General features: G+C 56.2%; 2 protein-coding genes across 2 annotated transcripts in view; both read left to right on the plus strand.

Moving 5' to 3' along the window:
- The window catches only part of LOC116938397 (uncharacterized), a gene marked incomplete at its 5' end in the record, with an annotated part of 32949 nt that extends 20127 nt beyond the window's left edge, over window positions 1-12822 (plus strand). The window contains 4 exons of the mRNA XM_076055037.1: window positions 232-300; window positions 4168-4264; window positions 5185-5225; window positions 8101-12822. Coding sequence (XP_075911152.1) covers window positions 232-300; window positions 4168-4264; window positions 5185-5225; window positions 8101-10359 — 2466 coding nt within the window. The remainder of the gene's footprint in view (window positions 1-231; window positions 301-4167; window positions 4265-5184; window positions 5226-8100) is intronic.
- The window catches only part of LOC142906731 (uncharacterized), a gene marked incomplete at its 5' end in the record, with an annotated part of 80701 nt that continues 67679 nt past the window's right edge, over window positions 12744-25765 (plus strand). The window contains 3 exons of the mRNA XM_076055123.1: window positions 12744-13443; window positions 14774-14832; window positions 20595-20791. Of these exons, the coding sequence (XP_075911238.1) occupies window positions 12744-13443; window positions 14774-14832; window positions 20595-20791 (956 nt within the window). The remainder of the gene's footprint in view (window positions 13444-14773; window positions 14833-20594; window positions 20792-25765) is intronic.

Here is a 25765-nt window from a genome sequence, read left to right on the forward strand (position 1 = left end):
CTGGGGAGACAAAGGCGGTCGGGCGTGGTGCTGGCCACCCACCCCCTCGTGTACCATGCCGGTAGCCTTCATAGGTGCTGCTCGCTAACAGCACTTGCCCCTACAGTCTGTTAAGGCTACACGGGGGACCTTTGTGTGTGTGTCTATAGGGCACTGCTGCTGCTACTCACAGCACTTGCCCCTACAGCCCTGCTAGAGGCTACACGGGGGACCTTTGTCTGTGTGCCGCAGGTAGCCAAGTCTCAAGGCAAAGGAATCTTCCTCTTTCGCAAGCTCAAGGACATCGCAGACTGGAAAAAGGCAGGGAGAACACTCACCAACACTCACCAACACTCACCAACACACAACAACAACAACCGCCATTCGCCACTAAGTGGCGGTGACGTCACCACGACGCTTGTGCCAGGCCATGTGCATCTGGAGGCCACGTGAAGTGTCGAACGCCCGCTGGCAGGAGGTCACGGGGCAGACCCAGGTGCCACGGGTCGACTGACTGAGATGACTGAGATGACTGTGGCTGATGCACCACCTGTGCCCCTACTGTGCCAACCTGCTGTGCTTTAGCAACCCGGCGCTCCGCTAGTTGTTGTGAGCGTCGCTCCTCCGCCCTCCGTTGTTGTTGGAGGGCGACTGCCTCCAACTGCCCAGTAGCATCCTTCACGAGCCTCCTCCACAGAGGCCGATCTTGACACCGCTGGTACCGGTCATCGGCAAGTCCACTCAGCTCCACGTCCTCCTGTACCACATCATTCCATCTCTTCTCTAGCCCGTGCCGCGCCCGTTAAGTCCCCTCGATCCGGCCGAACAAAAGCTGTTTCGGCATGCGGTGGCTGGGCATGCGGGCTACATGACCCAGCCAACGCAGCCTTGCCTGCCGGAGGAGCTCACCGATGGGATCGTGCCCAGATCTTTCAAGGATTTGTGAGCTCTTCACACAATCCAGCATGGTTAAACCCAGGATGGATCATAGGCAGGCCAGCCTAAATGTTTCTAACCGGCGAAGATGTTCCATTAGGGGGGTCCACGTTTCGCAAGCGTAGAGAAGGGAGGGAATGACCGTGGCCGAGAAGACCTGAAGCTTAGTGCGGAGCGACAGACCAGGTAGCTTCCACACAGCGTTACGCAACCGATGAAAAGATATTGCCGCTCGACTGATTCGGAGTGAGACCTCTGCTGTTAAACTGGAGCCGGTCATAAGCACACTGCCCAGGTATGGGAAACTCTCCACTCTCTCCACAACTGTGCCATCACCGATTGGGAGTTGTGGGGGTGGAGTGTCCGATGGTACAAAATACCCAGGCAGGTGCTTAGTTTTGGTGGGGCTGATTGTAAGGCCCCACCTCTTAGTGGCACGCTCCAGTCTCAGCAGCAGCGTCTCCAACTCCTCTGAATGAGCAGCTATTACCAAATCATCAGCATACATAACGTGGTTGACCAATAGAGAGCCATCCCTTGACCGCACCCGGGCATCGATCAGCCTCCCATTATATCTGTACCATATGGAGATTCCCCCGGTACAGCTATTGAAGGCTTCACGAACTACGTGGTCAAAATAGATGTTAAATAATGTGGGAGCCAGAGGACATCCCTGTCGCACCCCAAGGTGTACAGGGAATGGCTCTGACTCCCGGCCACGTAGTTTTACCCGGGCCCGCTCACCATCATGAAGGTCCTTAATGATCGTGAGCAGAGGGTCAGGTACTCCAAAAGCACGAAGAACAACCCAGAGCCCAGGCCTACTGATGGTATCATAGGCCTTGACCAGGTCAATAAAGCAGAGATGTAGGTCTTGCTGGAATTCCCTACACCTCTGCTGTAGCAGACGGACAGAAAATATGGCATCTGTGCAGGACCGCCCTTTCCTGAAACCGCATTGGGGCTCCGCATGCCTCTCCTCAGCGTGCCTGGCAAGGCGATGTTGAGTAACTGAGGAGATGCCCCTGTAATTGTTACAGTCTGTGCGGTCTCCCTTCTTAAAGAGGGGGACCACCAGGGCATCCTTCCAATCCTGCGGAACCCGTCCAGTGGTCCAGACTGTTGTTATGATGTCATATAGGGCAGTCTGTGCACAAACGCCACCCTCCCTCAGCATTTCGCTTGGGAGATCATCTCTGCCCGTTGCCTTTCCTGGTCTCAGACTCTGGATCGCCTTCAGTACTTCCTCAACAGATGGCACCTCAGCCAGCCACTCACAGGGGGTGACTTCTTCCAATATTTGAGGCACCGCAGCCTCAGCAGGGTCATCCTCACTTTGTGCCACGATGTTTTCCTGGCTGAGGGATTTTCCCTCCCCCAGGACCTCACAGAAATGCTCAGCAAATCTGCAAACCTGTTCCTGGGGGTCGGAGATTGGATCACCGTTTTTTCCCCTAATGATGGTAATAGGTGTGGCGCTGCAGGTTACTTTTTTGATGGAGTTAAATCGAGATTTGTGATAGCGGGCCACTGAGGCAGACTCCATCTCCTCAGCAACCCGCGACCACCACCCATCCTTGCAGCGCCTCACGGCTCTCCGAACCTCCGAGCGAAGGCTGCGGTAAGCCTCCTCATTCTCTGACGTGGGATTCTGTAGCCGATGACAGTGGGCCTGTCGCTTTTTCTCAACCATCCTGAACACCTCCTCTGTCAGACAGAGTCTCTGGGGAGGTCTGCACCGCATACCCAAAGCAGCCATTTCAGCTGCATGAGTCACAGTCCTAAACCTCACCCATTTACCCTCGACATCAGGAGGAGTCGGGGACGATGTCAATCCCAGCCGCAAGCAATGATTAAATTCTAGTTTGCAACTTTCATCAGCTAGCTGAGACCAGGCCACCTTAGATTTGAATGGGGTCCTGGGTGTACACCCACCACCGGAGTGGAAGAATGGCAGGCGCATCTTACAGACGACTAGTCGATGGTCAGAGGGCAGATCAGCTCCACGGTAGATCCTGGTGTCAAGGACATGGGCTCGCATCCGCTGTTCCGTCACTTTGTAGTCCAGCAGATGTTCTTGCTTGGACCCGGCATGCATCCATGATGTTGTGTGGATGCGCCGATGCCGGAACAGCGTGTTGGTAATTACAAGCCCATGGGCTGCACAAAAATCTAGCAGCCTCCTACCGTGGTTATTGAGCTGATCCGGCCCATGCCCTCCAATCACTCTAGACCAGGTGCCAGCATCATGACCAACTCGGGCATTGAAGTCACCCAACGAGATGACTCTATCCCGAGGGGCCACTTTAGCCACCACCTGTGACAGGAGGTCATAGAAGGCACCTGACTCATCGGCCTTGCCTGCATTACTCCACGGATGTTCATCTTCGGTGGGGGTATAAGTAACCACGACCACCATTCCTCGCCTCCGGTTGACGGGAAGGCGAGCCCAAAGTAGCCTGGGGCTTACAGCTTCCCACACCTCACCGCCACGCTTCCACGCCCCCTTCATTCTTTTGTTCAAAAGAAGACCCACACCCTGTTGTTTGGTAGTCTGCTGCCCCGAGTAGAGGACTGTCCACCCCTCATGGTGGCAGGAGCCAGAGCCGGTCCACCGGACCTCCTGAATGCCACAGAGATCCAGGCGGTACCGGTCCAGCTCCCGACAGAGGAGTGGCAGCCTCTCCTCCGCAGTGAGCGTTCGGACATTCCACGTGGCCACACGAAGTGGCTTTTCGTTGTTTCTGGAGGAGCCCCGAGGGTAGAGATTCAATCTCCTGGCTCCGCCAAATGGGGTTTGGCAAGGAGACGTCATAGACGCCTGTCCCCCCGGGGCCTCCGGCACAAGCTTATTAGTTATATATTTTCATTTGTGGTTTAGTGGTAATTAATTGAAGGTGTGGAGGGGTTACCAGCCACTCGCACCCGTCCAGAGCCCCCGTTTGGCTGCTGTGGTGGTCACAGACGCCATGAGGGGAGAGGCCAATGGGAATTGGCCCTCCTCCCCACGGCACTGTCCACGACAGAGTTGCATGTCCGGCACCAGGCGAGGTAGTCAACATCTCCTGGCCACCGTGATGATGATCATGAGGAGAGAGAGAGAGACGCAGAGTCCAAATATACAGCAGCAGCAGCGGCAGGCGTCGTCAGGGTCGAGATCGAACTCGCGACCTCCTGTAGACCAGGCGAGGTGGTCAACTGTGTCGTGGCAACGGCGGTATTAACCAGGGCGGCCCGCTGGGTGCGCGCCAGGATGCGGTGCGGGCGGAGGAGGCACGGGACGAGGCGATGCCGGCCGTGGAGAATTACGTGGTGCAGAGATACATTGAGAAGCCCTACCTCATCAGTGGTGGGTGGGTGTGTGGGTGGGTGGGTGTGTGGGTGGGTGGGTGGGTGAGTGACTGTGTGAGTGAGTTAGTGTGTGAGTGGGCGAGTGTGTGGGTGGGTGAGTGGGTGAGTGGGTGTGTGGGTGAGTGACTGTGTGAGTGAGTTAGTGTGTGGGTGGGTGTGTGTGTGGGTGAGTGAGTGAGTGGGTGAGTGGGTGAGAGTGAGTGGGTGAGTGAGTGAGTGGGTGAGTGAGTGGGTGAGTGAGTGTGTGGGTGTGTGTGTGTGGGTGTGTGTGTGTGGGTGTGTGTGTGGGTGTGTGGGTGTGTGGATGGGTGGGTGTGTGGGTGTGTGGATGGGTGGGTGAGTGGGTGTGTGGGTGAGTGACTGTGTGAGTGGATGAGTGGGTGTGTGGGTGAGTGACTGAGTGAGTGTGTGACTGTGTAACTGTATGACTGAGTGAGTGTGTGAGTGAGTGACTGTGTGAGTGAGTGACTAAGTGACTGAGTGACTAAGTGAGTGACTGTGTGACTGTGTAACTGTGTGACTAAGTGTGTAACTATGTGAGTGTGTAACTGTGTGACTAAGTGTGTAACTGTGTGAGTGTGTAACTGTGTGAGTGTGTAACTGTGTGAGTGTGTGACTGAGTGACTGAGTGACTAAGTGAGTGACTGTGTGACTGTGTAACTGTGTGACTAAGTGTGTAACTGCGTGAGTGTGTAACTGTGTGACTAAGTGTGTAACTGCGTGAGTGTGTAACTGTGTGAGTGTGTGAGTGAGTGACTGTTTGACTGTGTGACTAAGTGTGTAACTATGTGAGTGTGTAACTGTGTGAGTAACTGCGTGACTGTGTGATGTCAATGCCCCCACTTGAGCTCTGGCACTACCACTAGCACCACATCAGGACCGTGACCGTGCCACTCACTCCGTCGCTGTCCCCCGCAGGGAGGAAATTCGATCTCCGCGTGTACGTCCTGGTCACATCGGTGGGTGGTGTGTGTGTACTGTGTGTGTGTACTGTGTGTGTGTACTGTGTGTGTGTACTGTGTGTGTGTACTGTGTGTATGTACTGTGTGTGTACTGTGTGTGTGTGTACTGTGTGTGTACTGTGTGTACTGTGTGTGTACTGTGTGTGTGTGTACTGTGTGTGTGTACTGTGTGTACTGTGTGTGTACTGTGTGTGTATGTGTACTGTGTGTGTACTGTGTGTACTGTGTGTGTACTGTGTGTGTACTGTGTGTGTGTGTGTGTACTGTGTGTACTGTGTGTGTGTGTACTGTGTGTGTGTGTACTGTGTGTGTACTGTGTGTGTGTGAACTGTGTGTACAGTGTGTACTGTGTGTACTGTGTGTGTGTACTGTGTGTGTGTGTGTACTGTGTGTGTGTGTGTACTGTGTGTGTGTACTGTGTGTGTGTACTGTGTGTGTACTGTGTGTGTGTACTGTGTGTGTGTGTACTGTGTGTGTGTACTGTGTGTACTGTGTGTGTGTACTGTGTGTGTGTGTACTGTGTGTGTGTGTACTGTGTGTACTGTGTGTGTGTGTGTACTGTGTGTGTACTGTGTGTGTGTACTGTGTGTGTGTACTGTGTGTGTACTGTGTGTGTGTACTGTGTGTGTGTACTGTGTGTGTGTACTGTGTGTGTACTGTGTGTGTGTGTACTGTGTGTGTGTGTGTGTATATACTGTGTGTACTGTGTGTGTGTGTCATGTGTGTGTGTGTAATGTGTGTGTGTACTGTGTGTGTGTGTACTGTGTGTACTGTGTGTGTACTGTGTGTGTGTGTGTGTACTGTGTGTGTACTGTGTGTACTGTGTGTGTACTGTGTGTGTGTACTGTGTGTGTGTACTGTGTGTACTGTGTGTGTACTGTGTGTGTATGTGTACTGTGTGTGTACTGTGTGTACTGTGTGTGTACTGTGTGTGTACTGTGTGTGTGTGTGTGTGTACTGTGTGTACTGTGTGTGTGTGTACTGTGTGTGTGTGTGTGTACTGTGTGTGTACTGTGTGTGTGTGAACTGTGTGTACAGTGTGTACTGTGTGTACTGTGTGTGTGTACTGTGTGTGTGTGTACTGTGTGTGTGTGTGTACTGTGTGTGTGTACTGTGTGTGTGTACTGTGTGTGTACTGTGTGTGTGTACTGTGTGTGTGTGTACTGTGTGTGTGTACTGTGTGTACTGTGTGTGTGTACTGTGTGTGTACTGTGTGTGTGTGTGTACTGTGTGTACTGTGTGTGTGTGTGTACGGTGTGTGTACTGTGTGTGTGTGTACTGTGTGTACTGTGTGTGCTGTGTGTACTGTGTGTGTGTACTGTGTGTGTGTACTGTGTGTGTGTGTACTGTGTGTGTGTACTGTGTGTACTGTGTGTGTACTGTGTGTGTGTACTGTGTGTGTACTGTGTGTGTGTACTGTGTGTGTGTACTGTGTGTGTGTACTGTGTGTACTGTGTGTGTGTACTGTGTGTACTGTGTGTGTGTGTACTGTGTGTGTACTGTGTGTGTGTACTGTGTGTGTACTGTGTGTGTGTACTGTGTGTGTGTACTGTGTGTGTATGCGTACTGTGTGTACTGTGTGTGTGTACTGTGTGTGTGTACTGTGTGTGTGTACTGTGTGTGTACTGTGTGTGTGTACTGTGTGTGTACTGTGTGTGTACTGTGTGTGTGTACTGTGTGTGTACTGTGTGTGTGTACTGTGTGTGTGTGTACTGTGTGTGTGTGTGTACTGTATGTGTGTGTACTGTGTGTGTACTGTGTGTGTGTACTGTGTGTGTGTACTGTGTGTGTACTGTGTGTGTGTACTGTGTGTGTGTACTGTGTGTGTACTGTGTGTGTACTGTGTGTGTGTACTGTGTGTGTACTGTGTGTGTGTACTGTGTGTGTGTACTGTGTGTGTGTGTGTACTGTGTGTGTGTACTGTGTGTACTGTGTGTACTGTGTGTGTACTGTGTGTGTGTACTGTGTGTGTACTGTGTGTGTGTACTGTGTGTGTGTACTGTGTGTGTCCTGTGTGTGTGTACTGTGTGTGTGTACTGTGTGTGTGTACTGTGTGTGTACTGTGTGTACTGTGTGTGTACTGTATGTGTGTACTGTGTACAGTGTGTATACTGTGTGTACTATGTGTACTGTGTGTGTACTGTGTGTACTGTGTGTGCACAGTGTGTGCTGTGTGCGTACTGTGTGTGTACTGTGTGTACTGTGTGTGTACAGTGTGTACAGTGTGTGTACTGTGTGTATAGTGTGTACAGTGTACAGTGTGTGCTGTGTGTGTACGGTGTGCGTACAGTGTGTACAGTGTGTGTACAGTGTGTGTGCTGTGTGTGTGTACTGTGTGTGTACTGTGTGTGTGTACTGTGTGTGTACTGTGTGTACGGTGTGTGCAGTGTGTGCTGTGTGTACAGTGTGTACAGTGTGTGCTGTGTGTGTACTGTGTGTACAGTGTGTGCAGTGTGTGTGCGGTGTGTGTGTACTGTGTGTGTGTACTGTGTGTGTACGGTGTGTGTACAGTGTGCACTGTGTGTGTACTGTATATGTGTGTACTGTGTGTGTGCTGTGTGCACAGTGTGTACAGTGTGTGTACAGTGTGTGCGGTGTGTACAGTGTGTACAGTGTGTGGGGGTGTGTGCTGTGTGTGTACTGTGTGTGTACTGTGTGTGTACAGTGTGTACAGTGTGTGCTGTGTGTACAGTGTGTGCAGTGTGTGTGCAGTGTGTGTACTGTGTGTGTGTACTGTGTGTGTGTACTGTGTGTGTACTGTGTGTGTACAGTGTGTGTACAGTGTGTGTGCTGTGTGTACAGTGTGTACTGTGTATGTACTGTGTGTACAGTGTGTGTACAGTGTGTGTGTGCTGTGTGTACTGCTTCTCAGTTTGTTCCTCTGCGAGCGTGGTTGTACCGTGAAGGCTTCGCACGATTCTCCAGCGCTCGGTTCTCCCTCGACTGCATCGACGACAACTGTATCCTCCTCCTCCTCGTCGTCATCACCCTCGTCACCATCACCACCGTCACCATCATCGTCGTCACCATCATCGTCGTCACCATCATCGTCGTCACCATCATCACCGTCACCACCGTCACCATCATTGTCATCACCATCATCGTCGTCACCATCATCACCATCATCATCACTGTGTGTGTGTACTGTGTGTACTGTGTGTGTACTGTGTGTGTATGTGTACTGTGTGTGTACTGTGTGTACTGTGTGTGTACTGTGTGTGTACTGTGTGTGTGTACTGTGTGTACTGTGTGTGTGTGTAGTGTGTGTGTGTGTGTACTGTGTGTGTACTGTGTGTGTGTGAACTGTGTGTACAGTGTGTACTGTGTGTACTGTGTGTGTGTACTGTGTGTGTGTGTACTGTGTGTGTGTACTGTGTGTGTGTACTGTGTGTGTGTACTGTGTGTGTACTGTGTGTGTGTGTACTGTGTGTGTACTGTGTGTGTGTACTGTGTGTGTACTGTGTGTGTGTGTGTGTACTGTGTGTGTGTACTGTGTGTGTGTACTGTGTGTGTACTGTGTGTGTGTACTGTGTGTGTGTACTGTGTGTGTGTACTGTGTGTGTACTGTGTGTGTGTGTACTGTGTGTGTGTGTGTATACTGTGTGTACTGTGTGTGTGTGTCATGTGTGTGTGTGTAATGTGTGTGTGTGTACTGTGTGTGTGTGTACTGTGTGTACTGTGTGTGTACTGTGTGTGTGTGTGTACTGTGTGTGTACTGTGTGTACTGTGTGTGTACTGTGTGTGTGTACTGTGTGTGTGTACTGTGTGTACTGTGTGTGTACTGTGTGTGTATGTGTACTGTGTGTGTACTGTGTGTACTGTGTGTGTACTGTGTGTGTACTGTGTGTGTGTGTGTGTGTACTGTGTGTACTGTGTGTGTGTGTACTGTGTGTGTGTGTGTACTGTGTGTGTACTGTGTGTGTGTGAACTGTGTGTACAGTGTGTACTGTGTGTACTGTGTGTGTGTACTGTGTGTGTGTGTACTGTGTGTGTGTGTGTACTGTGTGTGTGTACTGTGTGTGTGTACTGTGTGTGTACTGTGTGTGTGTACTGTGTGTGTGTGTACTGTGTGTGTGTACTGTGTGTACTGTGTGTGTGTACTGTGTGTGTACTGTGTGTGTGTGTACTGTGTGTACTGTGTGTGTGTGTGTACTGTGTGTGTACTGTGTGTGTGTGTACTGTGTGTACTGTGTGTGCTGTGTGTACTGTGTGTGTGTACTGTGTGTGTGTGTACTGTGTGTGTGTGTACTGTGTGTGTGTACTGTGTGTACTGTGTGTGTACTGTGTGTGTGTACTGTGTGTGTACTGTGTGTGTGTACTGTGTGTGTGTACTGTGTGTGTGTACTGTGTGTACTGTGTGTGTGTGTACTGTGTGTGTACTGTGTGTGTGTACTGTGTGTGTGTACTGTGTGTGTGTACTGTGTGTGTGTACTGTGTGTGTGTACTGTGTGTGTATGCGTACTGTGTGTACTGTGTGTGTGTACTGTGTGTGTGTGTACTGTGTGTGTGTACTGTGTGTGTACTGTGTGTGTGTGTACTGTGTGTGTACTGTGTGTGTGTACTGTGTGTGTGTACTGTGTGTGTACTGTGTGTGTGTACTGTGTGTGTGTGTACTGTGTGTGTGTGTACTGTATGTGTGTGTACTGTGTGTGTACTGTGTGTGTACTGTGTGTGTGTACTGTGTGTGTACTGTGTGTGTGTACTGTGTGTGTGTACTGTGTGTGTACTGTGTGTGTACTGTGTGTGTGTACTGTGTGTGTACTGTGTGTGTGTACTGTGTGTGTGTACTGTGTGTGTGTGTACTGTGTGTGTGTACTGTGTGTACTGTGTGTACTGTGTGTGTACTGTGTGTGTGTGCTGTGTGTGTGTGTACTGTGTGTGTGTACTGTGTGTGTGTACTGTGTGTGTCCTGTGTGTGTGTACTGTGTGTGTGTACTGTGTGTGTGTACTGTGTGTACTGTGTGTGTACTGTATGTGTGTACTGTGTACAGTGTGTATACTGTGTGTACTATGTGTACTGTGTGTGTACTGTGTGTACTGTGTGTGCACAGTGTGTGCTGTGTGCGTACTGTGTGTGTACTGTGTGTACTGTGTGTGTACAGTGTGTACAGTGTGTGTACTGTGTGTATAGTGTGTACAGTGTACAGTGTGTGCTGCGTGTGTACGGTGTGCGTACAGTGTGTACAGTGTGTGTACAGTGTGTGTGCTGTGTGTACTGTGTGTGTACTGTGTGTGTGTACTGTGTGTGTACTGTGTGTACGGTGTGTGCAGTGTGTGCTGTGTGTACAGTGTGTACAGTGTGTGCTGTGTGTGTGCTGTGTGTACAGTGTGTGCAGTGTGTGTGCGGTGTGTGTGTACTGTGTGTGTGTACTGTGTGTGTACGGTGTGTGTACAGTGTGCACTGTGTGTGTACTGTATATGTGTGTACTGTGTGTGTGCTGTGTGCACAGTGTGTACAGTGTGTGTACAGTGTGTGCGGTGTGTACAGTGTGTACAGTGTGTGTGGGGTGTGTGCTGTGTGTGTACTGTGTGTGTACTGTGTGTGTACAGTGTGTACAGTGTGTGCTGTGTGTACAGTGTGTGCAGTGTGTGTGCAGTGTGTGTACTGTGTGTGTACTGTGTGTGTGTACTGTGTGTGTACTGTGTGTGTACAGTGTGTGTGCTGTGTGTACAGTGTGTACTGTGTGTGTACTGTGTGTACAGTGTGTGTACAGTGTGTGTGTGCTGTGTGTACTGCTTCTCAGTTTGTTCCTCTGCGAGCGTGGTTGTACCGTGAAGGCTTCGCACGATTCTCCAGCGCTCGCTTCTCCCTCGACTGCATCGACGACAACTGTATCCTCCTCCTCCTCGTCGTCATCACCCTCGTCACCATCACCACCGTCACCATCATCGTCGTCACCATCATCGTCGTCACCATCATCACCGTCACCACCGTCACCATCATTGTCATCACCATCATCGTCATCACCATCATCACCATCATCATCACTGTGTGTGTGTACTGTGTGTGTACTGTGTGTGTATGTGTACTGTGTGTGTACTGTGTGTACTGTGTGTGTACTGTGTGTGTACTGTGTGTGTGTGTGTGTACTGTGTGTGTGTGTACTGTGTGTGTGTGTACTGTGTGTGTACTGTGTGTGTGTGAACTGTGTGTACAGTGTGTACTGTGTGTACTGTGTGTGTGTACTGTGTGTGTGTGTACTGTGTGTGTGTACTGTGTGTGTGTACTGTGTGTGTGTGTACTGTGTGTGTGTACTGTGTGTACTGTGTGTGTGTACTGTGTGTGTACTGTGTGTGTGTGTACTGTGTGTACTGTGTGTGTGTGTGTACTGTGTGTGTACTGTGTGTGTGTGTACTGTGTGTACTGTGTGTGCTGTGTGTACTGTGTGTGTGTACTGTGTGTGTGTGTACTGTGTGTGTGTGTACTGTGTGTGTGTACTGTGTGTACTGTGTGTGTACTGTGTGTGTGTACTGTGTGTGTACTGTGTGTGTGTACTGTGTGTGTGTACTGTGTGTACTGTGTGTGTGTACTGTGTGTGTGTGTACTGTGTGTGTACTGTGTGTGTGTACTGTGTGTGTGTACTGTGTGTGTGTACTGTGTGTGTGTACTGTGTGTGTATGCGTACTGTGTGTACTGTGTGTGTGTGTACTGTGTGTGTGTACTGTGTGTGTACTGTGTGTGTACTGTGTGTGTACTGTGTGTGTGTACTGTGTGTGTACTGTGTGTGTACTGTGTGTGTGTACTGTGTGTGTGTGTACTGTGTGTGTGTGTGTACTGTGTGTGTGTACTGTATGTGTGTGTACTGTGTGTGTACTGTGTGTGTACTGTGTGTGTGTACTGTGTGTGTGTACTGTGTGTGTACTGTGTGTGTGTACTGTGTGTGTGTACTGTGTGTGTACTGTGTGTGTACTGTGTGTGTGTACTGTGTGTGTACTGTGTGTGTGTACTGTGTGTGTGTACTGTGTGTGTGTGTACTGTGTGTGTGTGTGTACTGTGTGTGTGTACTGTATGTGTGTGTGTACTGTGTGTGTACTGTGTGTGTACTGTGTGTGTGTACTGTGTGTGTGTACTGTGTGTGTACTGTGTGTGTGTACTGTGTGTGTACTGTGTGTGTACTGTGTGTGTGTACTGTGTGTGTACTGTGTGTGTGTACTGTGTGTGTGTACTGTGTGTGTGTGTACTGTGTGTGTGTACTGTGTGTACTGTGTGTACTGTGTGTGTACTGTGTGTGTGTACTGTGTGTGTGTGTACTGTGTGTGTGTACTGTGTGTGTGTACTGTGTGTGTCCTGTGTGTGTGTACTGTGTGTGTGTACTGTGTGTGTGTACTGTGTGTGTACTGTGTGTGTACTGTATGTGTGTACTGTGTACAGTGTGTATACTGTGTGTACTATGTGTACTGTGTGTGTACTGTGTGTACTGTGTGTGCACAGTGTGTGCTGTGTGCGTACTGTGTGTGTACTGTGTGTACTGTGTGTGTACAGTGTGTACAGTGTGTGTACTGTGTGTATAGTGTGTACAGTGTACAGTGTGTGCTTTGTGTGTACGGTGTGCGTACAGTGTGTACAGTGTGTGTACAGTGTGTGTGCTGTGTGTGTACTGTGTGTGTACTGTGTGTGTGTACTGTGTGTGTACTGTGTGTACGGTGTGTGCAGTGTGTGCTGTGTGTACAGTGTGTACAGTGTGTGCTGTGTGTGTACTGTGTGTACAGTGTGTGCAGTGTGTGTGCGGTGTGTGTGTACTGTGTGTGTGTACTGTGTGTGTACGGTGTGTGTACAGTGTGCACTGTGTGTGTACTGTATATGTGTGTACTGTGTGTGTGCTGTGTGCACAGTGTGTACAGTGTGTGTACAGTGTGTGCTGTGTGTACAGTGTGTACAGTGTGTGTGGGGTGTGTGCTGTGTGTAATGTGTGTGTACTGTGTGTGTACAGTGTGTACAGTGTGTGCTGTGTGTACAGTGTGTGCAGTGTGTGTGCAGTGTGTGTACTGTGTGTGTGTACTGTGTGTGTGTACTGTGTGTGTACTGTGTGTGTACAGTGTGTGTGCTGTGTGTACAGTGTGTACTGTGTGTGTACTGTGTGTACAGTGTGTGTACAGTGTGTGTGTGCTGTGTGTACTGCTTCTCAGTTTGTTCCTCTGCGAGCGTGGTTGTACCGTGAAGGCTTCGCACGATTCTCCAGCGCTCGCTTCTCCCTCGACTGCATCGACGACAACTGTATCCTCCTCCTCCTCGTCGTCATCACCCTCGTCACCATCACCACCGTCACCATCATCGTCGTCACCATCATCGTCGTCACCATCATCACCGTCACCACCGTCACCATCATTGTCATCACCATCATCGTCGTCACCATCATCACCATCATCATCACCACCACCACCATCATCGTCGTCATCACCGTCGTCGTCACCACTGTCGCCACCACCATCACCACCATCGTCACCATCGTTACCATCACCGTCATCACCGTCGTCACCATCGTCACCGTCACCATCGTCACCGTCATCACTGTCGTCACTGTCACCACCATCGTCATCACCGTCACTACCACCGTCACCACCACCACCACCATCATCATCGTCGTCACCATCGTCACCGTCACCACCACCGTCACCACCACCACCATCATCGACATCATCACCGTCACCACCACCGTCACCACCACCGTCACCACCACCATCACCACCACCACCGTCGCCATCACCACCACCACCATCATCACCGTCACTACCACCGTCACCACCACCATCATCATCGTCGTCGTCACCATCACCACTACCATCATCCACGATCACCGTGACGATGGTGAACATGGCGGTGACGATGTTGACGATGTTGACGATGGTGAACGTGATGGTGAGGATGGTGAGGATGGTGAGGATGGTGATGGTGAGGATGGTGAGGATGGTGATGGTGAGGATGTTGACGATGGTGAGGATGGTGAGGATGGTGAGGATGGTGACGATGGTGACGGTGATGATGGTGACGATGTTGACGATGGTGAGGATGGTGAGGATGTTGACGATGTTGACGATGGTGAACGTGATGGTGAGGATGGTGATGGTGAGGATGGTGATGATGGTGACGATGTTGACGATGGTGAGGATGGTGAGGATGTTGACGATGTTGACGATGGTGAACGTGATGGTGAGGATGGTGATGGTGAGGATGGTGACGATGTTGACGATGGTGAGGATGGTGAGGATGTTGACGATGTTGACGATGGTGAACGTGATGGTGAGGATGGTGATGGTGAGGATGGTGATGATGGTGACGATGTTGACGATGGTGAGGATGGTGACGATGTTGACGATGTTGACGATGGTGAACGTGATGGTGAGGATGGTGATGGTGAGGATGGTGACGATGTTGACGATGGTGAGGATGGTGAGGATGTTGACGATGTTGACGATGGTGAACGTGATGGTGAGGATGGTGATGGTGAGGATGGTGATGATGGTGATGATGGTGACAGTGAGGATGGTGACGGTGAGGATGGCGGCGATGTCACACGTTGGGTCTGTGCCTTGACACAGCGTTCCAGACGTCCACCTCACCAACGTCGCCATTCAGAAGACCGCTCCAGACTACAACCCGGACAAAGTGGGCTACCTCCCTCCCCCCTCCCTCCACCCTCTCCTCCCTCCCCCCTCCTCCCTCCCCCTCCTCCCTCCCCCCTCCCTCTCCCCTCCTCCCTCCCCCCTCCTCCCCTCCCTCCCCCCTCCCTCCCCCCTCCCTCTCCTCCCCCACTGCGTTACCTCTCTCCCCTATGTCCGCCCCCGTGATCCCTCCCCCGTGACCCCTCCCCCGTGACCCCTTCCCCGTGACCCCTCCCCCATGACTCCTCCCCCATGACCTCCCCTGTCACCTCCCCCATGACCCCTCCCCCATGACTCCTCCCCCATGACCCCTCCCCCATGACTCCTCCCCCATGACCCCTCCCCCATGACTCCTCCCCCGTGACTCCTCCCCCGTGACTCCTCCCCCATGACTCCTCCCCCATGACTCCTCCCCCATGACCCCTCCCCCATGACTCCTCCCCCATGACCCCTCCCCCATGACTCCTCCCCCGTGACTCCTCCCCCATGACTCCTCCCCCATGACTCCTCCCCCATGACTCCTCCCCCATGACTCCTCCCCCATGACCCCTCCCCCATGACTCCTCCCCCGTGACTCCTCCCCCATGACTCCTCCCCCATAACTCCTCCCCCATGACCCCTCCCCCATGACTCCTCCCCCATGACCCCTCCCCCATGACCCCTCCCCCATAACTCCTCCCCCATGACCCCTCCCCATGACTCCTCCCCCATGACCCCTCCCCCGTGACTCCTCCCCCGTGACTCCTCCCCCATGACTCCTCCCCCATGACTCCTCCCCCATGACTCCTCCCCCATGACTCCTCCCCCATGACTCCTCCCCCATCACCTCCCCCATGACTCCTCCCCCATGACCACTCCCCCATGACTCCTCCCCCATGACTCCTCCCCCATGACCCCTCCCCCATGACTCCTCCCCCGTGACCCCTCCCCCATGACCCCTCCCCCATGACTCCTTTCCCATGACTCCTCCCCCGTGACTCCTCCCCCATGACTCCTCCCCCGTGACTCCTCCCCCATGACTCCTCCCCCGTGACTCCTCCCCCATGACTCCTCCCCCATGACTCCTCCCCCATGACTCCTCCCCCATGACTCCTCCCCCATGACTCCTCCCCCGTGACTCCTCCCCCATGACTCCTCCCCCATGACTCCTCCCCCATGACTCCCCCGTGACTCCTCCCCCGTGACTCCTCCCCCATGAATCCTCCCCCATGACTCCTCCCCCATGACTCCTCCCCCGTGACTCCTCCCCCGTGACACCTCCCCCATGACTCCTCCCCCATGACTCCTCCCCCATGACTCCTCCCCCATGACTCCTCCCCCATGACCCCTCCCCCGTGACTCCTCCGCCATCACCTCCCCCATGACTCCTCCCCCGTGACCCCTCCCCCATGACTCCTCCCCCATGACTCCTCCCCCGTGACTCCTCCCCCATGACTCCTCCCCCATAACTCCTCCCCCATGACTCCTCCCCCATGACTCCTCCCCCATAACTCCTCCCCCATGACTCCTCCCCCATGACTCCTCCCCCGTGACTCCTCCCCCATGACCACTCCCCCATGACTCCTCCCCCATGACTCCTCCCCCATGACTCCTCCCCCATCACCTCCCCCATGACTCCTCCCCCATGACCCCTCCCCCGTGACCCCTCCCCCGTGACCCCTCCCCCATGACTCCTCCCCCATGACTCCTCCCCCATGACCCCTCCCCCATGACTCCTCCCCCGTGACCCCTCCCCCATGACTCCTCCCCCGTGACTCCTCCCCCATGACTCCTCCCCCGTGACTCCTCCCCCGTGACCCCTCCCCCATGACTCCTCCCCCATGACCCCTCCCCCATGACCCCTCCCCCATGACTCCTCCCCCATGACCACTCCCCCATGACTCCTCCCCCGTGACTCCTCCCCCGTGACTCCTCCCCCGTGACCCCTCCCCCATGACTCCTCCCCCGTGACTCCTCCCCCGTGACTCCTCCCCCGTGACTCCTCCCCCATGACTCCTCCCCCATGACCACTCCCCCGTGACTCCTCCCCCATGACTCCTCCCCCATGACCACTCCCCCGTGACTCCTCCCCCGTGACTCCTCCCCCGTGACTCCTCCCCCATGACCCCTCCCCCATGACTCCTCCCCCATGACCTCCCCCGTCACCTCCCCCATGACCCCTCCCCCGTGACCTCCCCCATGACCTCCCCCATGACCACTCCCCCATGACTCCTCCCCCATGACTCCTCCCCCATGACTCCTCCCCCATGACTCCTCCCCCATGACTCCTCCCCCGTGACTCCTCCCCCGTGACTCCTCCCCCATGACTCCTCCCCCATCACCTCCCCCATGACTCCTCCCCCATGACTCCTCCCCCATGACTCCTCCCCCGTGACTCCTCCCCCATGACTCCTCCCCCGTGACTCCTCCCCCATGACTCCTCCCCCGTGACTCCTCCCCCATGACTCCTCCCCCATGACTCCTCCCCCATGACTCCTCCCCCATGACCCCTCCCCCATGACTCCTTTCCCATCACTCCTCCCCCGTGACTCCTCCCCCATGACTCCTCCCCCGTGACACCTCCCCCATGACTCCTCCCCCATGACTCCTCCCCCATGACTCCTCCCCCATGACTCCTCCCCCATGACTCCTCCCCCGTGACCCCTCCCCCATGACTCCTCCCCCATGACTCCTCCCCCATGACTCCTCCCCCGTGACTCCTCCCCCATGACTCCTCCCCCGTGACTCCTCCCCCGTGACACCTCCCCCATGACTCCTCCCCCATGACTCCTCCCCCATGACTCCTCCCCCATGACTCCTCCCCCATGACCCCTCCCCCGTGACTCCTCCGCCATCACCTCCCCATGACTCCTCCCCCGTGACCCCTCCCCCATGACTCTTCCCCCATGACTCCTCCCCCATGACTCCTCCCCCGTGACTCCTCCCCCATGACTCCTCCCCCATGACTCCTCCCCCATGACTCCTCCCCCATAACTCCTCCCCCATGACTCCTCCCCCATGACTCCTCCCCCATGACTCCTCCCCCATGACTCCTCCCCCGTGACTCCTCCCCCATGACTCCTCCCCCGTGACTCCTCCCCCATGACTCCTCCCCCATGACTCCTCCCCCATAACTCCTCCCCCATGACTCCTCCCCCATGACTCCTCCCCCATGACTCCTCCCCCGTGACTCCTCCCCCATGACCACTCCCCCATGACTCCTCCCCCATGACTCCTCCCCCATGACTCCTCCCCCATCACCTCCCCCATGACTCCTCCCCCATGACCCCTCCCCCGTGACCCCTCCCCCGTGACCCCTCCCCCATGACTCCTCCCCCATGACTCCTCCCCCATGACCCCTCCCCCATGACTCCTCCCCCGTGACCCCTCCCCCATGACTCCTCCCCCGTGACTCCTCCCCCATGACTCCTCCCCCGTGACTCCTCCCCCGTGACCCCTCCCCCATGACTCCTCCCCCATGACCCCTCCCCCATGACCCCTCCCCCATGACTCCTCCCCCATGACCACTCCCCCATGACTCCTCCCCCGTGACTCCTCCCCCATGACTCCTCCCCCATGACTCCTCCCCCATGACTCCTCCCCCGTGACTCCTCCCCCGTGACTCCTCCCCCGTGACTCCTCCCCCATGACTCCTCCCCCATGACCACTCCCCCGTGACTCCTCCCCCATGACTCCTCCCCCATGACCACTCCCCCATGATCACTCCCCCATGACCCCTCCCCCGTGACCCCTCCCCCATGACTCCTCCCCCATGACCCCTCCCCCGTGACTCCTCCCCCGTGACTCCTCCCCCGTGACTCCTCCCCCATGACCCCTCCCCCATGACTCCTCCCCCATGACCTCCCCCGTCACCTCCCCCATGACCCCTCCCCCGTGACCTCCCCCATGACCTCCCCCATGACCACTCCCCCATGACTCCTCCCCCATGACTCCTCCCCCATGACTCCTCCCCCATGACTCCTCCCCCATAACTCCTCCCCCATGACTCCTCCCCCATGACTCCTCCCCCCGTGACTCCTCCCCCATGACTCCTCCCCCATCACCTCCCCCATGACTCCTCCCCCATGACCACTCCCCCATGACTCCTCCCCCATGACTCCTCCCCCATGACCCCTCCCCCATGACTCCTCCCCCGTGACCCCTCCCCCATGACCCCTCCCCCATGACTCCTTTCCCATCACTCCTCCCCCGTGACTCCTCCCCCATGACTCCTCCCCCGTGACTCCTCCCCCATGACTCCTCCCCCGTGACTCCTCCCCCATGACTCCTCCCCCATGACTCCTCCCCCATGACTCCTCCCCCATGACTCCTCCCCCATGACTCCTCCCCCGTGACTCCTCCCCCATGACTCCTCCCCCATGACTCCTCCCCCATGACTCCCCCGTGACTCCTCCCCCGTGACTCCTCCCCCATGACTCCCTCCCCCATGACTCCTCCCCCATGACTCCTCCCCCGTGACTCCTCCCCCGTGACACCTCCCCCATGGACTCCTCCCCCATGACTCCTCCCCCATGACTCCTCCCCCATGACTCCTCCCCCATGACCCCTCCCCCGTGACTCCTCCGCCATCACCTCCCCCATGACTCCTCCCCCGTGACCCCTCCCCATGACTCCTCCCCCATGACTCCTCCCCCGTGACTCCTCCCCCATGACTCCTCCCCCATAACTCCTCCCCATGACTCCTCCCCCATGACTCCTCCCCCATAACTCCTCCCCCATGACTCCTCCCCCATGACTCCTCCCCGTGACTCCTCCCCCATGACCACTCCCCCATGACTCCTCCCCCATGACTCCTCCCCCATGACTCCTCCCCCATCACCTCCCCCATGACTCCTCCCCCGTGACCCCTCCCCGTGACCCCTCCCCCGTGGACCCCTCCCCCATGACTCCTCCCCCATGACTCCTCCCCCATGACCCCTCCCCCATGACTCCTCCCCCGTGACCCCTCCCCCATGACTCCTCCCCCGTGACTCCTCCCCCATGACTCCTCCCCGTGACTCCTCCCCCGTGACCCCTCCCCCGGACCCCTCCCCCATGACCCCTCCCCCATGACCCCTCCCCCATGACTCCTCCCCCATGACCACTCCCCCATGACTCCTCCCCCGTGACTCCTCCCCCATGACTCCTCCCCCATGACTCCTCCCCCATGACTCCTCCCCCGTGACTCCTCCCCCGTGACTCCTCCCCCGTGACTCCTCCCCATGACTCCTCCCCCATGACCACTCCCCCGTGACTCCTCCCCCATGACTCCTCCCCCATGACCACTCCCCCATGATCACTCCCCCATGACCCCTCCCCCGTGACCCCTCCCCCATGACTCCTCCCCCATGACCCCTCCCCCGTGACCCCTCCCCATGACTCCTCCCCCATGACTCCTCCCCCGTGACTCCTCCCCGTGACTCCTCCCCCATGACCCCTCCCCCATGACTCCTCCCCCATGACCTCCCCCGTCACCTCCCCCATGACCCCTCCCCCGTGACCTCCCCCATGACCTCCCCCATGACCACTCCTCCATGACTCCTCCCCCATGACCCCTCCCCCGTGACTCCTCCCCCATGACCACTCCCCATGACTCCTCCCCATGACTCCTCCCCCGTGACTCCTCCCCCATGACCACTCCCCGTGACTCCTCCCCCGTGACTCCCTACCCCGTGACTCCTCCCCATGACCACTCCCCAGGACTCCTCCCCCGTGACTCCTCCCCCGTGACTCCTCCCCGTGACTCCTCCCCCGTGACTCCTCCCCGTGACCCCGTGCCGCCCCCAGGGCTGCAAGTGGAGCCTGCTGAGCCTACGCCGCTACCTAAGCGCCCGGCACGGCGAGGCCGCCACAGCCGCCGTCTTCACCGCCATGGAGGCGACCTTCGTGGCCAGCCTGCGGAGCGTCAGCGGAGTCATCATCAGCGACAAACACTGCTTCCAGCTCTACGGTTATGACGTGCTGCTAGATCACCTGCTACACCCGTGAGTGGGTGGGTGGGTGGGTTGGTGGGTGGGTGGGTGGGTGAGTGGGTGGGTGAGTGGGTGGGTGGGTGAGTGGGTGGGTGAGTGGGTGGGTGAGTGGGTGAGTGGGTGAGTGAGTGAGTAACAAACACTGCTTCCAGCTCTACGGTTATGACGTGCTGCTAGATCACCTGTTACACCCGTGAGTGGGTGGGTGGGTGGGTGAGTGGGTGGGTGGGTGAGGGTGGGTGGGTGGGTGAGTGAGTGGGTGAGTGAGTGGGTGAGTGGGTGAGTGGGTGGGGTGGGTGAGTGGGTGGGGTGAGTGGGTGGGTGAGTGGGTGAGTGGGTGGGTGGGTGAGTGGGTGGGTGAGTGAGTGAGTGAGTGGGTGGGTGGGTGAGTGAGTGGGTGAGTGAGTGAGTAACAAACACTGCTTCCAGCTCTACGGTTATGACGTGCCTGCTAGATCACCTGCTACACCCGTGAGTGGGTGGGTGGGTGGGTGAGTGGGTGGGTGGGTGAGTGAGTGAGTGGGTGAGTGGGTGGGTGAGTTAGTGAGTGGGTGAGTGAGTGAGAGTGAGTGGGTGAGTGAGTGAGTAACAAACACTGCTTCCAGCTCTACGGTTATGACGTGCTGCTAGATCACCTGCTACACCCGTGAGTGGGTGGGTGGGTGAGTGGGTGGGTGGGTGGGTGAGTGAGTGAGTGGGTGAGTGGGTGGGTGAGTTAGTGGTGGGTGAGTGAGTGGGTGAGTGAGTGAGTGAGTAACAAACACTGCTTCCAGCTCTACGGTTATGACGTGCTGCTAGATCACCTGCTACACCCGTGAGTGTGTGGGTGGGTGGGTGAGTGGGTGGGTGGGTGAGTGGGTGGGTGGGTGGGTGAGTGGGTGAGTGGGTGGGTGAGTGGGTGAGTGAGTGAGTAACAAACACTGCTTCCAGCTCTACGGTTATGACGTGCTGCTAGATCACCTGCTACACCCGTGAGTGTGTGGGTGGGTGGGTGGGTGAGTGGGTGGGTGGGTGGGTGAGTGGGTGGGTGGGTGGGTGAGTGGGTGGGTGAGTGGGTGGGTGAGTGAGTGGGTGAGTGAGTGGGTGAGTGGGTGGGTGAGTGAGTGGGTGAGTGAGTGAGTGAGTAACAAACACTGCTTCCAGCTCTACGGTTATGACGTGCTGCTAGATCACCTGCTACACCCGTGAGTGTGTGGGTGGGTGGGTGAGTGGGTGGGTGGGTGAGTGGGTGGGTGGGTGAGTGGGTGGGTGAGTGGGTGGGTGAGTGGGTGAGTGAGTGAGTGGGTGAGTGGGTGAGTGGGTGAGTGAGTGAGTGGGTGAGTGGGTGAGTGAGTGAGTGAGTAACAAACACTGCTTCCAGCTCTACGGTTATGACGTGCTGCTAGATCACCTGCTACACCCGTGAGTGTGTGGGTGGGTGGGTGAGTGGGTGGGTGGGTGGGTGAGTGGGTGGGTGGGTGGGTGAGTGGGTGGGTGAGTGAGTGAGTGAGTGGGTGGGTGGGTGAGTGAGTGGGTGAGTGAGTGAGTGAGTAACAAACACTGCTTCCAGCTCTACGGTTATGACGTGCTGCTAGATCACCTGCTACACCCGTGAGTGGGTGGGTGGGTGAGTGGGTGGGTGGGTGGGTGAGTGGGTGAGTGGGTGGGTGAGTGGGTGGGTGGGTGGGTGAGTGGGTGGGTGGGTGGGTGAGTGGGTGGGTGAGTGAGTGAGTGAGTGGGTGGGTTGGTGAGTGAGTGGGTGAGTGAGTGAGTGAGTAACAAACACTGCTTCCAGCTCTACGGTTATGACGTGCTGCTAGATCACCTGTTACACCCGTGAGTGTGTGGGTGGGTGGGTGAGTGAGTGAGTGGGTGAGTGGGTGAGTGGGTGGGTGGGTGAGTGAGTGAGTGGGTGAGTGGGTGAGTGAGTGAGTGAGTGGGTGAGTGGGTGAGTGGGTGAGTGAGTGAGTGGGTGGGTGGGTGAGTGGGTGAGTGGGTGAGTGAGTGAGTGGGTGGGTGGGTGGGTGAGTGGGTGAGTGAGTGAGTGGGTGGGTGGGTGGGTGAGTGGGTGGGTGGGTGGGTGAGTGAGTGAGTGGGTGGGTGGGTGGGTGAGTGGGTGAGTGGGTGAGTGAGTGAGTGAGTGGGTGGGTGGGTGAGTGAGTGAGTGGGTGGGTGGGTGGGTGAGTCGGTGAGTGAGTGAGTGAGTAACAAACACTCCTTCCAGCTCTACGGTTATGACGTGCTGCTAGATCACCTGCTACACCCGTGAGTGTGGGGGTGGGTGGGTGAGTGGGTGGGTGGGTGGGTGAGTGGGTGGGTGGGTGAGTGGGTGGGTGAGTGAGTGAGTGGGTGGGTGGGTGAGTGGGTGGGTGAGTGAGTGAGTAACAAACACTGCTTCCAGCTCTACGGTTATGACGTGCTGCTAGATCACCTGCTACACCCCTGAGTGGGTGGGTGTGTGGGTGAGTGGGTGGGTGGGTGAATGGGTGAGTGGGTGGGTGAGTGGGTGAGTGTGTGGGTGGGTGAGTGAGTGGGTGAGTGAGTGGGTGAGTGAGTGAGTAACAAACACTGCTTCCAGCTCTACGGTTATGACGTGCTGCTAGATCACGTGTTACACCCGTGAGTGGGTGGGTGGGTGTGTGGGTGGGTCAGTTAGTGGGTGAGTGAGTGAGTAACAAACACTGCTTCCAGCTCTACGGTTATGACGTGCTGCTAGATCACCTGTTACACCCGTGAGTGGGTGGGTGGTTGGGTGAGTGAGTGGGTGAGTGAGTGGGTGAGTGGGTGAGTGGGTGGGTGGGTGAGTGGGTGGGTGAGTGGGTGGGTGAGTGGGTGAGTGGGTGGGTGCGTGAGTGGGTGGGTGAGTGAGTGAGTGGGTGGGTGGGTGAGTGAGTGGGTGAGTGAGTGAGTAACAAACACTGCTTCCAGCTCTACGGTTATGACGTGCTGCTAGATCACCTGCTACACCCGTGAGTGGGTGGGTGGGTGAGTGGGTGGGTGGGTGAGTGAGTGAGTGGGTGAGTGTGTGGGGTGGTGGGTGAGTGAGTGAGTGGGTGAGTGAGTGAGTGAGTAACAAACACTGCTTCCAGCTCTACGGTTATGACGTGCTGCTAGATCACCTGCTACACCCGTGAGTGGGTGGGTGGGTGAGTGGGTGGGTGAGTGAGTGAGTGAGTGGGTGAGTGGGTGGGTGAGTTAGTGAGTGGGTGAGTGAGTGAGTGAGTGGGTGAGTGAGTGAGTGAGTAACAAACACTGCTTCCAGCTCTACGGTTATGACGTGCTGCTAGATCACCTGCTACACCCGTGAGTGGGTGGGTGGGTGGGTGAGTGGGTGGGTGGGTGAGTGAGTGAGTGGGTGAGTGGGTGGGTGAGTTAGTGAGTGGGTGAGTGAGTGAGTGAGTGGGTGAGTGAGTGAGTGAGTAACAAACACTGCTTCCAGCTCTACGGTTATGACGTGCTGCTAGATCACCTGCTACACCCGTGAGTGTGTGGGTGGGTGGGTGAGTGGGTGGGTGGGTGAGTGGGTGGGTGGGTGGGTGAGTGGGTGAGTGGGTGGGTGAGTGGGTGGGTGAGTGAGTGAGTAACAAACACTGCTTCCAGCTCTACGGTTATGACGTGCTGCTAGATCACCTGCTACACCCGTGAGTGTGTGGGTGGGTGGGTGGGTGAGTGGGTGGGTGGGTGGGTGAGTGGGTGGGTGGGTGGGTGAGTGGGTGGGTGAGTGGGTGAGTGAGTGAGTGGGTGAGTGAGTGGGTGAGTGGGTGGGTGAGTGAGTGGGTGAGTGAGTGAGTGAGTAACAAACACTGCTTCCAGCTCTACGGTTATGACGTGCTGCTAGATCACCTGCTACACCCGTGAGTGTGTGGGTGGGTGGGTGGGTGAGTGGGTGGGTGGGTGAGTGGGTGAGTGGGTGGGTGAGTGGGTGGGTGAGTGGGTGAGTGAGTGAGTGGGTGAGTGGGTGAGTGGGTGAGTGAGTGAGTGAGTGGGTGAGTGGGTGAGTGAGTGAGTGAGTAACAAACACTGCTTCCAGCTCTACGGTTATGACGTGCTGCTAGATCACCTGCTACACCCGTGAGTGTGTGGGTGGGTGGGTGAGTGGGTGGGTGGGTGGGTGAGTGGGTGGGTGGGTGGGTGAGTGGGTGGGTGAGTGAGTGAGTGAGTGGGTGGGTGGGTGAGTGAGTGGGTGAGTGAGTGAGTAACAAACACTGCTTCCAGCTCTACGGTTATGACGTGCTGCTAGATCACCTGCTACACCCGTGAGTGGGTGGGTGGGTGAGTGGGTGGGTGGTGGGTGAGTGGGTGAGTGGGTGGGTGAGTGGGTGGGTGGGTGGGTGAGTGGGTGGGTGGGTGGGTGAGTGGGTGGGTGAGTGAGTGAGTGAGTGGGTGGGTTGGTGAGTGAGTGGGTGAGTGAGTGAGTGAGTAACAAACACTCCTTCCAGCTCTACGGTTATGACGTGCTGCTTGATCACCTGCTACACCCGTGAGTGTGTGGGTGGGTGGGTGAGTGGGTGGGTGGGTGAGTGGGTGGGTGGGTGAGTGGGTGGGTGAGTGAGTGAGTGGGTGGGTGAGTGAGTGGGTGGGTGAGTGAGTGAGTAACAAACACTGCTTCCAGCTCTACGGTTATGACGTGCTGCTAGATCACCTGCTACACCCCTGAGTGGGTGGGTGAGTGGGTGAGTGTGTGGGTGGGTGAGTGAGTGGGTGAGTGAGTGAGTGGGTGAGTGAGTGAGTAACAAACACTGCTTCCAGCTCTACGGTTATGACGTGCTGCTAGATCACCTGTTACACCCGTGAGTGGGTGGGTGGGTGAGTGGGTGGGTGGGTGAGTGGGTGGGTGGGTGAGTGGGTGGGTGGGTGAGTGGGTGGGTGAATGAGTGGGTGAGTGAGTGAGTGGGTGAGTGAGTGAGTGAGTAACAAACACTGCTTCCAGCTCTACGGTTATGACGTGCTGCTAGATCACCTGTTACACCCGTGAGTGTGTGGGTGGGTGGGTGAGTGGGTGAGTGG

This window comes from Petromyzon marinus, chromosome 69 (genome assembly GCF_048934315.1).
Source record: "Petromyzon marinus isolate PM22_M1 ecotype Great Lakes invasive population chromosome 69, UKy_Petmar_22M1.pri1.0, whole genome shotgun sequence".
Classification (NCBI taxonomy): Eukaryota; Metazoa; Chordata; class Hyperoartia; order Petromyzontiformes; family Petromyzontidae; genus Petromyzon; species Petromyzon marinus.